We start from the raw sequence: 17,931 nt of genomic DNA on the forward strand, positions 1-17,931 counted from the left end.
CTAGCTTGCTGCACTAATTGACCAGTGCAGCAATAGAAAACAAGCCTCAAGATTGATGAATGATGACGGTACAGTTTTCCGCGAATCGGAAATATACAGTACGCGCCGTATAAAATTCGGGATCTCTTTTCGAAGCCGCGTCGAATCCGCGAAAGAACCCGGTGCGTGGATCGGTCGCGGGAAGCTCGCGGCCGCGCGACGTTCGATATCGCCGGCGATCGGGAGGGTAAGTCGAGCGCGAACGCGACGTACGCGCCGTGTGGGTGGTGTGTGGCGGAGGGAGGACTGTTCTCCAAGGCGGAGTTGGACGTGCGACCACCTCCAACGCGGCGAGATCACCTGGCAGGTGACCAATGCAGCGGCGCCGATAAAAGCCATGAAAGAGCGCGGCTGGGACCGTCGGCTGGTCGCTCCTCAAAGGGGCCCCACGACGAAGGCGGAGCCTTCCTCCGGAGGCTTTCCTCCTTTCATGCCTGCCTTTCGTTTCTTTTACGTGCCCTCGACGATCACGAGTAGGAACCGGCAGTTCGAGCCGAGACCCCGGAGCCAACAGGTCCGGCCTGCTTTGCGTCAAAGCGAAAATTAAAAAAAAAGAAAGAAAAAGGGCGGCGAGCCCCCTTTTTCGCTTCGGCCCCTCGCGGTGGAAGTCGAGCGTCACCGCTGAACAATCGTCGCTCGTCATCGCGAGAAAGTGAGGATTCGATTTGTGAGACGGATTGCGAGCGGGACTCGAAATCGGCGGAAGTGACGATCCTTGGTGTGGTTGGTGCTGCTTGGTGATTGAGAGAGAGGGAGAGACAGAAACGCAAGAAGATCCTTCCTGGAAACAGGAACGATTAAATGGCAGTCAGCACTATCAACATGGCACCCTACTTCACTGGTTATCCTTTCCAAGGTAAGGCTATTAATAATTGTGAGGATACCCGGCACTAAGCAAAACGTGGACACTTTGTAACGATTTCCCCCTTCATAGGTATCTTAGTTTCTCAATTATTAACGTGATGTCATACGTAGTTTACAATATACGACTCGAAAAATCGTATAAAAGATGCCTAACATTTAGGAAATTATTTTTTAAAAAAAGGAACTTTGCAGTTTGTGCGAAAAACGAATTTTTAATAACTTGCTGATAATATAACACCGGTGGAATGCCTGCGTTTCCTAATGCGTCGGTCCACGAATATGATTAACAAATAGTCTATCTACGTAACAATATATGTAGAAATATGCAAGAACAAAATAATTTATGTAATTTTTTTAAGTAATTATAGAAACCTTTCGCGAATTATTTCAGAAGTTAACTGTCGAAACACTTTTCGCAATTCTGTGATCTCGCTCTTGTAAGAAAATTAGTGACTTTATCTTCGGCGTTCCTTGCGTTAAAGAAAATAAATGTCATTGCAATATAATTAATTGTAATATAATTAGATACATTTATTTGCGAAATATCAACCCGGTTGAGAATGCGCGTCATTTTTATTGTGTCGGTCCAGTTTAACGATTTATGTGCTCGTGTATTTACATTCGAGCTTCGCAACAACGCGAATTTTCCTCCCAAAAAGTTACTTCGGCGGTTTAACTTCGTAAAGGAAAACTAACATCTTCCGCTATTCTTAGAAACTGTTCCTCGTCGAGCATATCTCGCAATTAACGTCGGCGTGAGTTTCTCGGCGACGCTCGACGCCCGCCGGCATTTCCGTAATGATGCCGCAGATATTTTACAACCAATGTTAATGGTTTTACGGTGCGCTTTGACTGAATTATTCGCCGTCCGCCAGTGTGGGACTCCCGATGGGCGACTCTGCCATCTTTATAACACCGTTACTGTCCGATTCGTATATGCAATCGGTCTGGCTGATTAATTTCGTCCGAAAGCTTATCAACCGCGAAAACTTACGGTAGTTGGTGCCGTTACGTAATCTAAATGTAAAGACTAATTTATACATACGTCGGTGTTTTGCAATGCAACGCGTAACACGTTGACTATGATGATTTAAAGGTCTGGACACAAAGAAAGACACTGAGAGAGAGAGAGAGAGAGAGAGGGGGGGGGGGGAGATTGTGCATAAATAACCGCACAGAAGCCCGTACGTCGTTCTGCATTGTGTAATTTATGAGTCATGGAACAGTGCGCGACGCTGATATATAAATTTCGAGGGGCAGTCCGAGCTGAGGGGTAACGGACCAAAAGAATATGCTATTTTCGTTCTTCGTGATTTATTACGTGTGTAATTGAAGAGATCAACGCTTCAACTTCGTAAAGAAGCATTAGAAAAATGGCCACAGTTCCCCGTGCGTTTAATTTCAATTATTCGACAATTTGCACAATAATATGTTATGCATATACACTACTCGTATTCTTAATCAATTTTATGATTTATCTTCTGGAGCTGAGTAATAGTTTCTCTTTTCGCTCGTCCTTTATTCCTTCTCTACACAATGCAGAAAGAGGACCCCGGATGGTGAACGATCCGGATCGCTTTCACTCACGTGCGCCTTTAAACCTCCGTTGTTTATCCATCGTTCCGAGAAAATATGCGGAAAGAAGACAGAGACAGAGACAGAGAGATGCGGAGAGACATAGAGAAAGAGAGAGGGGGGGGGGAGAGAGAGAAGAGGGGGCGAGATGGCCACTTTCGAATAAAGTCTGATGCACAGGTCCGCGTAGTGGGCGTCGGATCATTGGAAAAGAGTCCCGGGGTGGTACCCGTATCCCGTACCCGTGGGTACCTAATGTCTGATATCGGATAGGCCTCGGGCGACGGCACGTTGATTGAAGTCCTCGCGCGACTCGGAACTCACACCGCACGCACTAAGTACATGCATCCCTTCGGTACATGCGGTTACTCCCACTCAGGTACGCGCGTGCACCTTCCGCTCTCATCCTCCGATTCTCCATCTGGGGGACCGATCGCCGCATTCGTATCACGGATGGATTGCGTAATCGACGCAACGGAACTTTCGTCGCTCCGCTCGTCGTGCTTGCGAAATTGACCCTTTGCTCTCTCGCAATCGTTTCGCACGCGCGCCGCTCGGCAATTATCCCTAAGCTCGTCGCGGAAACGACGTGTCTTTCATTTTGAATAAACTGCATATTGATATATACGCCGTGAATTAACGCCGCGTAGTAACACTTTCATAAATTATCAGCAGCGCCTTCTTCAGTTACGTGTGGATAATTTTTCCTTCGATTTGAGTGAAATACGAAATAGAATGTTCATATTTCCGTTACTCTTTACATAACGCGTTAAATATATAGAGTAAAGTCGTCTAATACGATTTCGACGTCTAAATTCAATCACAAATCTCTTTCCGCAACGATTACACGACCTAACAATGAATTTGCCACTAAACGGAATTCACTCCAAGGGCAATAAATTCGTGGTGGAACCAACAGACGACGCGAATTAATTTACACTCCGCTATCTCATATTAGGGGCCAGTCGGATAATAGGGGACTCTCCTCTATATTATTATCTAATATAATATGTTGAGCTTGACATTTGAAGAATCTCCCTCGACAGCTCCCCTAAAGATCGTCGGTGATCAGAGACGCCAGATGAAACGACGCGCGATCCAAGTGGCCTCGAGATGCTCCGTTGTCGTAATTGGATGATGATCAGTTACAGCTAAAAGCCTCGAATAACAAATTTAGCGATCGTATCCCGTAATTCCTGCGGGCCGTGAGACGCTCCACGTACTTCATCACGCGAAAATTGGAGCGATCGCATACCTCGATGCGATCCTTAATGAGATTCAATTAATACCCAGATAACACGTTGTTATTACTGCTTAAGAGCGCGAAGGGGGAGCGCGACAGGGGGCGCAGGGGATTACCATGGAGAAAAGTCTCGTAGAGCGAGCGTAATTGCACGGCTCGCGTCTCGTGAACCGCGGTAGTGTCGCGGCCGCAAAGTACGGTGCACGCCGGCTCTTCGCACGTAATAATTTATCCAGGCCGATCGCGGGGGGGAGAAAGGGTTTAATTGACGTCTCACGACACGGCGGGTAATGGACGGCCCGGCGACGTACGTCGCAATTATTTCGGAATTCTCTAAGCACCTCCGTGTGTCTAAGAGCACCCTCGGCGCCCGACGAGGGCCCCGGCGCTGCCTCGCAGGTAAAAATTAACGATGCGCGACGCTTCGTCGGGCGAATTCAAATCAGACACGGGGCCGTCTCCCCGTTATCTCGTCACGTCCGCACGCGGATCATGGGCATTAAGTCGCTGATCGCTGAACAATCAATCGCCCGTTATCAATAATTCATGCTGGAAATTATTTCTTTCGACCGTTTTGCCACGCGGTCCCCCGCGCTGCTGCCGGACACTCGTGCAGGGTGGTCCACCGCGCGCGAACCGAACGTATCTCGCGAAAATGACTCTGCCGCGCGATCACCGTCATAATAATAAATTACGCGAGGACATAAATCACTCACCAGCTGCTTGGATTAAATTGTCCTCTCGAGACAATCGTTTTGTCTACAGCCGAGCGTAATGCCGCGGCGTTTAAAGTGGGAAACCGTTCGGAGGAAGACGAGAGAAGTCCTCATCTCCACCGTCCGTGCGTCCATCCTTTACGATTTCCGTTTACATCGTCGGGCGCCGCTGCTTTCAGAATCGAGACAAAGCTTGATAGATTCCGCGGGCGTACGAATCGCCTCGATCTCCGATCGAGGAGAATAGGTAACGCGGGCTTTTGCAATCGATATACCGGGACTAATCGCGCGAGACGCAGTGGGAAAACGGCCGCGAACGCACGTAGCGGCGGCCGCGTTCCGCAAGAACGGCAATATTCATCGGCGGATAGGGAACAAAAACGCGAGTAAAGGGCCCGCTCGCACGGACGGTAATATTTAACTTTCGATTCCGTGACTCGAGTTATGATCCCCGGTATTCGCGGGAGCGAGCCTCGCGCGAGAATGCGCGGCGACGGTGCGGCGAACGTATATGCATGCGTATGCCTTGCACGTGCGACGAATGGTAGCCCGGCATTCTTGGCATTTGCCTCGCGCACGCGTTTTCTCAGCTATTTCTCTAATCTCGGGATGCGGAGGCGCCGATGGGAAAACTGACCGGGAAAATTGCCGTCAGGCCCGTCTTCAGTTTTAATCTCTCTCATTATTTCCCCTCCATTAATATCAGCGCCTGCGAGGGCCATTAAGACAAGGTGCGCCTTAATTTCTTTCTTCTTTTCTGAGATCACTGTAGCCCGCTGGAACCTCTCTATACCTTTTCCTACCTCCATTAACTGAGACAGTTTCCGTTTTCTTTTCCCGGCTAATTAAAATTTCGCTACTTATCGATTTCAAACTTCTCTCCCTCTCTAGCTCTCTCTCTCTCTCTCTCGTTCTCCCCTCCCTCTCTCTCAGTTCATTCATTTTTTCAGAATTTTACCACGAATATCCGCGATGCTCACGCGCTTTGCGCCGAAAGCTCGTCGTCGCCGTCGTCGTCATCGGCGGCGGCGGCGGCGGCGGCGGCGGCGGCGGTCGGCGCCTTTTGATCTTGCCTGTAATCCCGTCGGGCCCCGCGGCCTGACTGACGTCATACACCGGAGAGGTGTCCGGCTGGACCGTAACCCGGCCTATACACACCGGCACGGCCGGTGCACGTGGGAGTGTGTGCGTTGCACGCACTCGCGGATATGTCCTTACCGAGCGCGAGAGGGTCTCAGGGGGGGCCAGGATGGCGCGGGGCGGCGCAGGGGAACGGAGGGGGATGTAAATCTCCGGGGTCCGTGATGAACGACGAAACGGGACTACTTTTGTGCCGGAGAGCTCGAACGCGCCCGGGAAGGGGGTCGTCCTTTGAATTACGCCGTGGTAATTAGCGGACTCCTTAGGCCCCGCGCTTCTCGCAGCAGGTAGCCGGCTGGGAATATATCACGAAACGGCGCTGCGCTAGCGCGCGTCGCGTCGCGTCGCTCCTCGATCGCGAAAATGTTTGGATTGCCGAGAATACCCCGCGATCCGCCTCGCCGAGTCCCGCTCGTTCTGCCAGTAAACCCTGCCGCGATAAACATGGCTCTTTCTCGTTGCTCTTGGATAATTTTCATCGAGTCATCGGGCAATCTAAAGGATAACGTAAGAGGTGGTACAAAATATATAGGCACTCTGGGTATATTTCAAGTATTACTTCCAGAGGAGATGCCTCTTAAGGGTCCACGTTGCTAGAACACGGTCCAAGTTCTAGTTCCGAGAAACGTGTAGCCAATCAACTTGCAGCTCTTATGGAACAGCTGCGAGTTAATTGGCTACACATTTTTCGAAACTAGAACTTGGACCGAGTCCTAGCGTCGTGGACGCAGGCCTTTAGAGAATCGAGAGAGACGATCGAGTAGCAGAAATATATATAAATCAACGGTGCAGAACGTATTAAGAAGTGTTAAGGAGTATGTATATTTAAAGAAAGAAATCAATCGCGCGATACGTGCGTTCGATTTATCGCCAGGTCGTCGCTGCTGCGAACGACTCGACTCCACGGTCGGTCACGATCTCGGATCCGGAGCATCGCGCGCAGCATCCGCGGGGACGCGCGTCAGCGCGCGTCTTCTCTTATGCAAAGCTTCCTTTATGTAAATAGGCACAAACACGCAGGATACGGCTGTGCCCCCCGGCTGTCCGTCTCGAGGACTCTCTCCCCATTGTCCCCGCGCGCGAAGGAGAGAGCGCTTTTAAGGCTCCCCGGACGCTTTTAAGGCCGCCTCCCCCCGGCCACCTCCGTCCCCCTCGCCCGTGGCTTTTACTACTCCGTGCAAAACCAGAGCCGTAACTCGTGGCGCGGTCCTCTTTCGTGGTTTTCTGAAGCACGCGAGGTCCACCTTCGCGGCGTGTCGTAAGAGCCACCGCATCCGCGCGCGCATCTCATTCCGCTTCTTTGCCCCCCCAACGCCAGCCAGGACCGCTCTCTGGCCGTAGCGCGTAACGCCGTTTGTTTGACTTCGTGATTATAATTAAGTTAATTAAGGGGGTGTCGCGGAGACGGCAGGAGAGGTGGACTAATTACTGGTAATTAGCGGTGTTTGAGCGGCACCTCGCGTGTCGCCGCGCTTTGTCCGCTAAGCGGCCCTCTTTTGCGCGAGTTGACCCTCCCGTTCCTCTTCTTCTTCTTCGCTGCCCACTTTTGTGTGCGCGCGCGGCTCCGTTTATTCTCATTTAGAAAAATGGCCACGCCACTTGCGCGCACCGCACCGCGCGCGCGCTGCATTGTGCCGCGCACCGCGGCGCAGTGAGAAAACACGCTATTTTTCCTCGGCTTCGTTACCATCCAACGCACGGTAGTGTTTTCTTCTCGGCACACGTGGTGCGGCGTCTTTAGTTGCATAGTACATTATAGTTCCCGATAATTGCTTTGCGGAAAGGATTCGTATAGAAATCGCATTTCTGTGTTTCTCGCGCCGGAAAATTGCGTCTTTCAAAGTGGCAACTCCGACCTACGCCGTCTTTGATGTCCCCGACATCAAAGATCTGAAATCCGCATGACGGTCTTCTGCCCATTCCGCTATTATTGAACAATCAAGTATGGCCCGTCGCTCTCTCGCGCGATGGAAATAGACGTACCGGACACCATCGCTACGTGACGAGCCATTATGGTAAACGGGACCGTGTTTATTGCATTTGCAGGACAGGGTCGGGTGAACCAACTGGGCGGTGTGTTCATCAACGGTCGTCCATTACCGAACCATATCCGTTTGAAGATCGTCGAGATGGCAGCGGCCGGCGTCAGGCCGTGCGTCATATCGCGGCAGCTCAGGGTCTCGCACGGCTGCGTCTCGAAGATCCTGAATCGATATCAGGAAACAGGATCGATCAGACCCGGCGTAATCGGCGGTAGTAAGCCGCGAGTTGCCACGCCGGAAGTCGAGGCGAGGATCGAGGACCTTAGGCGGCAGAACCCTGGGATCTTCAGCTGGGAGATACGCGAGAAATTGATAAAGGTCTGTTGATATCGCCCACGTCATTACGCCACTCCCTGAAGTTTTGGATGTGAATGTAGAAGCACGGAGTGAAACGTTCACTCCGTGGAGCAAATATTTACTCCATTGGAGCGAACGTTTACTCCAGTGGAGCGAATATTGTACTCCGTGGTTCTATTTGAAAACTTTGGAGAGTACTTTTCTTTGAAATTGAAAAGAAATTCTTTTTAAAACAAGGGGAGAAGATACTTTAAGATAGGACGCAACGTGCTGGTTTTCCTCTTTATAATTTTGTTTTTAAATAAACGTTCTTATAAACTCTAAAGAAAATGATGCAAGTAACTTAGAAATAACGCGCCTCTCTTTGTCTATAGATTTTAAAAATGTACTTCCATATTATTATCTGAATCGTTAGAGGGCAACGTCATATTTAATTCGCGAGAGAAACATTGGATAAAAGAAAAATTATGCTAACTGGTCCAACGCGGTTCTGCCAGCAGGACGGAGTCTGCGACAAAGCCTCTGCGCCTTCCGTGTCCAGCATCACCAGACTTCTTCGTGGACCAGCCAACCAGACGCGTCCCGGCGACGATCTACGTAGAAATCACTCCATCGATGGCATTCTTGGTGAGCATCACGAGTAACTGTTATGATTATCGCGATCCGATCTATCCGAGATGATCAAGATTTTCCATACAGCCGGCGGATCGCCGTCGAAAAAGATCATCGGCGTCTATGTCCGTAATACGTATCGTCGTTTTAACACTGCATAAACCACCGGGCGAACGCAAATGAAGCGCCCGGGGTTAATCGAGCGATAAGCGTAATTACAGCGTAGTCGTGTGCTAAGTTAATCGAGGCAAGGCGGCCGCGACGATCGGCCGTTTGCAGCTCGCGTGCTCCTGGTGCCCGCTCCGAAACGCAACTCGACACTTTTCCCATACGCGTAACGCGATCAGGAAGTCGTTAGCCTTCCGCGTCGAGTCTCTAAAGTCGCGAGTTTTTCACGCGTTTACAACCGCGAGCTCATACACGAAAGTAATAAGGAGTTCAATTACCGATCGCACCGAGGGATGTTATTACGCGGATGCTTTTCGCGACGTTATCGTCCGCGTTTCGTTCATTCCACACTCGTCGGACGTTACACACGAGCCTCGAGACGCGTCTACACACGCAAGTTCCACTTACTGAAGTATCCAGCAGTTTTCTGGGCACGCTGAGGACTTGTAGGAATATAGGTCTGGTCGGCGAACGTAAAGGGGAATTCCTTTCTTTTTTATTTATTACCGGCGGTAAGGGGCGCGAAGAAATATTGGGCGTCCCGTGGCGCGTAGATGTGTCGAGTTTATTACCTTGTCGAGAAGATTTAGTTTTGATTAGACGTATGTCCGAGATTGCAACTTCGCGCGCGCAACAATTCACGGATGGTACCCGACCTGTTGCTTCCTGTCGCATCGGCCAATCTCCTCGCGCTCTTGTGAAAGCGACTTTCATCTTCTTGACGTTATTCGTATCATCCGTTAGAAATGTTCCCGCTGCAGATAAAAATTACAACGCGCTTTAACGAGATACGAATGAAAACTGAAATAGAAATGTTGGAATGACGTGTGTGGCGATATAAAGAATGCAGTTACATCTTCGTTACGTCGAGGTCTTACTCTTTAAAAATCAATCAGTGAATTATCACTGAAAACAAGAATAGTCACTGATTTACAGTTACAAGTATACCACTGCGATTTTCAGTGGTATACTTGTACTATTCACTGTTTTCAGTGATAATCCACTGATTTTTAGAGAGTATACTTTAAATGAAGCGATTGATTATTTATCAGCGATTAAAAAAAATGGTTACACATCTCTTCGTTTCGACAAAGTATACTCTGTAAAAATCAATCAGTGATTTATGACTAAAAACGGTGAATAGTCACTGATTTACAGTTACAAGTATACCACTGCGATTTTTAGTGGTATACTTGTACTATTCACTGTTTTCAGTGATAATCCACTGATTTTTAGAGAGTATACTTTAAATGAAACGATTGATTATTTATCAGCGATTAAAAGAATGGTTAGACATCTCTTCGTTTCGACGAAGTATACTCTGTAAAAATCAATCAGTAAATTATCACTGAAAACAGTGAATAGTCACTGATTTACAGTTACAAGTATACCACTGCGATTTCCAGTGGTATACTTGTACTATTCACTGTTTTCAGTGATAATCCACTGATTTTTAGAGTCAATTTTAATTGAAGCGATTGATTATTTATCAGCGATTAAAAGAATGGTTACGTCTTCGTTGCGACGAGGTCTGTACTTTAAATGAAGCGATTGATTATTTATCATGGATATATTTTATGCGAAGAATCGTTTACAATAAGGTGTCGAGATAAAATTGCCCGAAGGTTGCGATTCAATTACGAATACCTCGATAAAAGTCCCGGGGAAGACGCATAGATCTTTATTGGGTCCGCCGCGTTTGCAGGCCGGGTAAATTATGTATTATGATTCGAACAAAGGGGAGGAACAAGAAGAAAGTCAGGCGCTGTTCCTGCCGCTAATGCACCGCCGCGAAAGGAAAGGAGACGGGGACGAAGAGAAGGAGGCAGAAGAAGCAGGGGAAGACCGAGTCTTTTTGAATGCGCACCTCGGACGTGGAACCTTCGTTCTTTTTACTCGATCGCAGCGTGATGGTTTAGCACTGATGCCGGCAATGTATTGGATCGGCTTACGACGCGGATAGCGCGGATAGGAGGACGTGGAGAAAGAGCGAGATAACTTGAGCGATTGGTGCACTAATGCGATAATAACACATCATCATTGCCAAGTAACAGAGACCGCGGATAGGGATATTTTCCTAGGTTTTCCCCCTACAAGAATACCCGTCTCCCTCCCGATAGCGCAATGTGATTTTCTATTAATACATTCCCCCGTATTAATTACCCTTTTCGGGAGGGAAATGCTGAGAAAAGTTCAAACGAATGATTAAACGTCAAGCGTTAAATAGCGACAAAATGAGAAATAGCAAACAATCTAGTAGATCGGACGCACGATGCAATCAGCACGGGGGAACTTAAAAGGTCTCACAAATACACACTTCAATCATTTCGCCCCGCGTCCATTCATCTTCCGCGCACCTTTCTCCCCTCGCCGACGTGTCAGTTCCAGAATGCAAGATCACCCGGCGGTTCCGGTAGCCAAGAACACGCGCGATAAATAACCCCGCGGTCTGTCTCTCCGTAAAAGAAATCGGGAGGAACGATCGCGGGGGACAAGAGAGAGAGAGAGTGAGAGAAAGGGGAGGGGGGGAGAGAGACAGAGATCGGGCGTAGCGCGTGCAGGGAAGGAGGATGTGTCAGGTGGAGCCGAGTCGGAGGAACGTGAGAGAAGAAATCGGGCGGAGAACGACTGAGAGGAGCGAGCAGTCGAACCTGAGGAACGAGACGACGAGGATGGCGCGGATTCCACGACGGTGCAACAAGGACGGAGGGAACCCGCGCGCATATATATACCTACGCGGCACCAGCCGCGGCGTGTGGTCTTCCTCGGCTTCGTACCCGGCCGCCTGCCTCTAATCTTACAAACCGCCAACAACACACCCCGTGCCCGCTTGTTCGCGGAACGCAACGGCACCCTCTATTGATTTAGATGCTCTTACTGCGGGGCAGAGGCTCGTGATTGAGACCTTCGTCGTTTGCCGCGCCCGGGACGGCGATCGCCTCGCCGGTCATCTCTTGAATAGTAATTGTTTAGCATTTCTCGCCGATGCTTACCTCGACGTGGTACCGGCGAACGGTACGCAGTCGCGAAACGTCGCGTTTGTCGCGCGTATTGTTCGTTTGGAACCGAGCGAGAAATGACTCGTCAATCGATGTCGAAATGATGTCGAATCGACATCGACACCGATTGATGTCGACATCGACACCAATTGATGTCGACTCAACGTCAAATTGGACTGTGTCGATGTCGTATTCGACACCGATGACGAATCACTTTTCACTGGGAAGCTACACTAGACCTTAGACGTGAATAATTCAGTTACAAGCGTCACGATTGGGAAATTATTTCTTTCTTGCGCGTAGGTTTCATAAAAATTGTTCTTCCGATAAATAGGACTATCCGCTTTTATCTTTGTCACTGGAATGCATTTTTCGTATACACATTTTAATTGAATGTAAAATAAGATTTTTTTCTAGAGACAAATTTGCGTATGCTAATAAGTTTCAGTGTAATTCTAAATCAATTTTGTGAAGGCTGCAGGTGATTGCCATCTCTTTTTGACATGTGCGTTCGGTCCCAGATTCATGGGCCTATCGGCGGGCGCTGATAGCTCGTGGAAAGCGTTAGGATCCCGAAAAATCGTTGGGCATGCTCCTGAAAGCCTCGCGACGATTTACGAGCACGCGGCAGTCTTTAATCTGGCAGGGACCGCCGTGCACTTCGTGGTTTTCAAATTCTGGCTGATGTCCGCGCAGGTGCTATTGATTTAGACGTTCATTCCCGTCGGCCGATCGACTTGATCCGGGAATGAGTTTGTAAATTACGGAGTACAGCTTTAAAAAGAGACACAGGACTCCCGACGCTACCTCGATACGCCCAGAAATTAATGTTGTGCGCTAGCCGAAAGTACTATCCTATTATGAGAAAACTGTACTGTTAACAGAAGCAGACCATTGAGTGTTCAATGGTGATAAATAATACGTAAACTTTGTCAGTGGGAAAGTCAGCGGAGGAAAAGTTTTGGAAATAAAAAACAAATGTTAAAAACTAAATTATTCATACTAAGCCTCGTCGGTCAGAGTTATCGATGTAGTTGTTGAGATCAGCGTAACAGGGACAAACCGTGGAGAACAAATTAGGTCCCAACGGGTTACAAATCAAACTCGAAATTCCATAAATAGTGTCTCGTGGGGCCAGACAACGGTTCCTCTTCGGAACGGGCTTTCGTTTAGCTCGGGTGGGACGGGACATGTCAAAGAACTTAATTTCTTCGCGGCGGACCCTAATTTCTCCGGTGTTTTAGTTTAGTATAGGTTCGGCTGGGCACGGCTGTAATCAGAAGGGTCTTAATGGTGGGTTGCTGAGACCGGCGTGTGAACTGTGGGCGTGAACGACTCGCTTCCTATCTTCGGTATCTGACGTGCAGCACGTGCTGGACCGAGAGATGCTCTCGCCGCTATTAAGCAACGCGCGCTCGCGTCTCTCCTCGCGGCGGCTATCGGCGATGTTTTGATGCCCGAGTGGAATCCACCGAGTTCGCGTTTCCCTTAATGTGTCATATTTTTACAATTCGCCGGATAGCGGAATGATTTTATCTATTCTGAGGCGGAAGCCCGCTAATAATTGATACGCAGGCTTCTGAAATGAACGAGTGTTTGAACGGCGTAACCTTTGATTATCTCTTCAGGCAGTAGCGGCGACGATTCGGAGACGGAAAGCGAACCTGGCATTGCGCTCAAGAGAAAACAGCGCAGAAGCCGGACCACCTTTACTGGCGAACAACTGGAGCAACTGGAAGCGGCTTTTCATCGAACGCAGTATCCTGATGTGTACACCAGAGAGGAACTCGCGCAAAAGTACGTTTTTCCTAAGAATAACCTCTCTCCCGTTTCGTACAAAAATCTTTAGGTAATATCACATTGATATTTAATTAGCTATGTTGATTTTCCTTGTTGTAAACTTTTGCAAAACTTGATATTAAATTGGAACTTGTGACTAAAGAGATTTGCGACATTTTATTGCCTTTGTCACAGCTGCGCTGTTGATATTTCTAGTAATATTCGCGGGTGTCCTTTTTTCGCAGAACGAAGTTAACGGAAGCGCGAGTGCAGGTTTGGTTCAGCAACAGGCGCGCCAGGCTCCGCAAACAGCTCAACAGCCAACAACTGAACGCCTTCAACATGAGCCTACCCTTCCAGACCCAGCACTACGGCAACGGTGCTGAGAGCTATCAAAGCTACGGGCAGGCGAGTGTTGCTGCAGCAACCACCGCCAGCTATTCTCAGCATTACAACTACGGGGAGAACTATTACGCGGCACAGCAGCAATGGCCGCGGGCAACTCCGGACAATTACGGGTAAGTTTTAGCGACTTGATGCATGATGTTTGTCGAAATACCCGTTTTGCGACCAGACGGAGAGGAGAGAGTCGCGTTAACGGCGCGATATAAATCACGAAATTATTGCTGGTTTAACAATTGATTGCGCTCCTATCGCTCCTTCGTATATTATGCGTGAATCTTCTCGGAATCTTCCGTTATCATCAAATATCCTTTCACATCCTTCGAATCGTGTTTCCTTCGAAAAATTTCTTCGTTATCGCTTGCAATTTTCCTCACGCTCCTCAGATCTTAGAGCGCGATTAACTCGCAAACACTTTTATTTAAAATGTAGTTTCGTTCTATTATTGCGTCATCCTTATCGCTAGTCGATACGTAAAATCCGATAACTATTCGCTTCTGGAGCGATCCGAAGTCACGTGGACACGTAATCGAATGCGTTATCTCTCGTCCGCGAACACCCCCGCAACGATTATCCGCGATCGATCGTCGCTACCTCGCGGCGCTGCCGCGATCGGTTAAAGCTGGATCACGGCGCAGGTACACCCTGCGTCGAAGGATCAAGACCCAGGTTGGATTATTAGCCGGTAGCGTTTCATTACGGAGGCCCAAGAAGCAACATAATTGAGGACCACACAGAAAACGTGTCGGCAGGGCTCCGCTGGGCTCTCTTTCTCTCGCTTCCTCGTTCCCCATGCTCGCCGTCTCTACCCCTCTCGCTTTCCTCTCGCTCTCTCCCTCTCTCTTTCCACCTTTCGGCTCAAGTGAATCGGCTCGTCCGCTCGGCGTGTAACAACACACTGTAGCAACCCGGCCACCGGAGCAACCTGTTATTACGCCACAATGGCTGAATTAATTGTTCGAAACACCCCGGCTTCGCCGTCTTTATCTCCGCGCGTTGCCGCGCGCGCATCTTTCTCGCGGCGATGCACCGAGCTTACTGTCTCGCTCGGGCCCCTTCGGGTCTTGTACAACAACGGACTTGGTTCACCGATGCCGAGCCATCACGTGGTGCGGAGCGGAGCACCGCCGGTTTTAAACATCCGGGATAATACTCGTGGACCCCCGGTGGAGCGTCAGCCTACCTCGTGGGGGGTCGGCTCTTCGTGGTCGACTCTCTCAAGCTCGAGCGAACGATTTCGTCGCTGTCGATGGTTGTCGCCGTTTTTGCCGTTTCACGTTTTAGACAAGAGGATCAATTCTGTATCTTACACTGTGGTGAAAATGCTAAGGCGAATAGCTTTTGGCTCTTTCTAACCGTCCCCTTAGAAAGAGACAAAACCGCTCACTTTTAGCATTTTCACTATATTGTAAGATACAGAATTGACCCCAAGCACTATGGATTGTCATGGAACGACTGTGAATCACGGTAACAATGCATTCCATTTGGAAAGAGACAAATAAATCTCGACAACTGGAAAGGTCAATGTGGTTGCGCCTAATGTGAAAACTGTTCTGGAAAATGCTGAAAAATGCTGAAAAATCACGAGGCCTGCTAATGGTACATTTTTCAGCAGGAAGAAGACGAGTTTGGCTACTGGAAAGTATTCCAGGTTCAAATACCACGGGAGCACTACTAGCGGGTGTAGAGAAGTAATCGCGAGTCACTTTAATTCTGGCCGAAAAGCCAAGACAGGTTTTAATCTTGAAAAGCCAAAGATACTTTATGAAACGAAGTTAATGATAGTTTGTAATTAGATTTTTAATTAATTAAGATTTCTGAATTTTTCGACACGGGAAGAAGCTCGAAGCCGGCGCGTCCCGAGAGAATATTTAAAATGCACGTTCCATATTTTATTCGACGGCCGATTTTAATTCCGGAGAATCGCGAGCTGTAAATTTCGGTCGCCACTAAATTCTTAAGAATTCGTTAACGCGACTATAGAAAAAAAATTTGATTTGTGAGCGGATAGGGAGACATTCTCCTGCATGAAAATAGATTCGTAGGGCGGAGTATGGTCGATAAATCGCGCGGCTTCCGCCAGAAACGTCGCGCTACCTTCTAAATGAAAAAAAGGGGGAAAGAAATAAAGTTATAGTGCGAACTAGGCCCAACGCCGACGGGATTTAGGGTGCTTAGGCGTCGTCGCGAAGCGCGGTCAAAGGGCCGACTTCGTTTTACAATCGTATGCTTTAATCGTCTGAAAATATCGATACGCGTTTCAAGCTTACTTTAATTACGAATTGATTTCTTATGGCTCTGGACATTGTCTAATTTCATTTCTTACACCAATCGTTTCTTTTTACTATGTCACCAACGTGTTAATGTACGTAACTTTGCGTACATTTTGATATCATTTATATTATCAGGAGTTTGAATCTATTTGTCTAAAGGATATACTTTTTGCTTATCTATCTATCTATATATACAGATAGATAGATAAGCAAAATACATCGATTTTATTATGCATTCATTTCACATTACACACTTTTATAAAGTGTTTCCAAACTTATGGAGGGTATTGCATATATACCTATTGAAAAATGTCTAAGCTAAAAGGATAATAATATAAAGGCGAAGCTTTGCTCAAGGGACAACGATCTGAGATCCTTAATCACGGTAGTGGAATCGGAATGCTCAAAGGGCCCCGCGACGGCGTGTTTGGAAATCGGCCGCTGCCGCCCTCGACACGCCCTAACCGATTCGCAGAGCGTGGTATGAGTGCGGTATCGCCTTGCAAACGGCAGTAACCACGTTGAGAGAACCACACGCCGGAATTTCATTTTCGTATTACCGCGTGTGGACACCTTTCACCATTGTGCGACTCGTTTCATCGTATCGCGGCGTAACTCCCCACGTGTCCGTACACACGCGCACGTACAATAGTTAATTTATATTCGAGATGTCGAACGGAGATATAATTGCGAATATCGGCGAGTAATGTACTTTTTTAACTGCCGGCCGATGTATCGCGGCTCGTGAGAGAATATCCTTTTTATTATCGATATTTAATAAGCTTGTCGATTCTTACATCATATTCATAATTTCACAATTGTAAAGAATCTCTTCTCAGGCCTTTCTAAAATTAAGATTGAAAGTCGAATACTTTTTTACATTGTTAATAGAAACGCATATATTAGCAATTGCCGAAAGCCTAATGACATTCTCCCATTATTTGTGCGATTTGTGTTGTTCAGGGAAAGTTTTAGATTCAGGAAAAACGGCGAGGTTTCGTAGTATTACGTAATATACTCTGCTGCATTATTCACTGAACATGAATCTCGCACTATATAAAATAAGATATATTTATCAGCAGCACAAGGATCAACACTGGCCACCGAAATAAATTTTGTTACTTGTAAGCGGACGTTCGACCTCGCCTGTTGCAGATTGTTCAACGCCTCCCATTACGGCAGCAGCAACCTTGCCTCCAATCTGACTTCCACCAATCTCAATCTGGGCAGTCTGGGGGGCAGCGTCAGCCCGACCGGGTCCAACATGAGCGCCTGCATGGTGCAAGGTGGTGCATCCTCCTCCGGAGTGTCAGTCTCGACGGGGATGGCACCCCACGTGACTCCGCACAGCCCCAGCGAGGCGAAGAGCGGATATCCGTATTTGGGCAGCATCGATTCTCAGGTTTGCGGAAGAGTTCACTGAATTTAACTTTAAACGATCGCAAATCCACTACGAAGGCGACGTAAAAAAATCGTTAATGTTATTTATTCTGTTTTTCCTTGAAGCTGGATTTGAATTGGTAAAAGCATTTGCGCGTATCTTGAACAGATTTCTGGTCGACGAAGCGTTTAGCTACTCTACAAGAGAATACGCTTCTTTTTAACTTTTATTGTTGAATAATTACTTGCATTATTATTTACACGTTGTTACTTTTATCAGAAACTCAGAAGTTCGTTCGTTGACTTTATTGCAATATCGTTTCTGGAATAGCTTCCGATTGAAGTATATGTGTTATGTATAGTCTTTGGAATTTGGAGAAAGAATTTTTTTATTTGTGAATA

The 17,931-nt window shown here is 47.9% G+C and overlaps 1 protein-coding gene across 2 annotated transcripts; it reads left to right on the plus strand.

Moving 5' to 3' along the window:
- The first annotated feature begins 801 nt into the window (after positions 1–801).
- Positions 802–17,591, plus strand: LOC105567093 (protein gooseberry). 2 transcript variants are annotated; one of them, XM_012021648.1, is made up of 6 exons: positions 802–895; positions 7,624–7,937; positions 8,414–8,543; positions 13,324–13,492; positions 13,720–13,992; positions 17,305–17,591. In XM_012021648.1, exons 1-6 carry the CDS (start codon positions 841–843, stop codon positions 17,570–17,572), a joined length of 1,209 nt encoding a protein of 402 aa, XP_011877038.1. In that variant the 5' UTR covers positions 802–840; the 3' UTR covers positions 17,573–17,591. The 2 variants fall into 2 exon arrangements, with proteins under 2 accessions (XP_011877038.1, XP_011877039.1); XM_012021649.1 differs by having other exon boundaries at positions 8,417–8,543.
- Positions 17,592–17,931: the final 340 nt, after the last annotated feature.

This window comes from Vollenhovia emeryi, unplaced genomic scaffold (genome assembly GCF_000949405.1).
Source record: "Vollenhovia emeryi isolate VEMERY1.0 unplaced genomic scaffold, V.emery_V1.0 DF939140.1, whole genome shotgun sequence".
Classification (NCBI taxonomy): domain Eukaryota; kingdom Metazoa; phylum Arthropoda; class Insecta; order Hymenoptera; family Formicidae; genus Vollenhovia; species Vollenhovia emeryi.

What these genes read in the sequence shown, in the direction of transcription:
- LOC105567093 (XM_012021648.1), top strand. Translation starts at nt 841, where the DNA reads ATGGCAGTCAGCACTATCAACATGGCACCCTACTTCACTGGTTATCCT. An exon ending in TACGCGAGAAATTGATAAAG is followed by an intron (nt 7,938 to 8,413) that starts GTCTGTTGATAT and finishes CGGTTCTGCCAG; the next exon opens with CAGGACGGAGTCTGCGACAA. An exon ending in CTCCATCGATGGCATTCTTG is followed by an intron (nt 8,544 to 13,323) that starts GTGAGCATCACG and finishes TTATCTCTTCAG; the next exon opens with GCAGTAGCGGCGACGATTCG.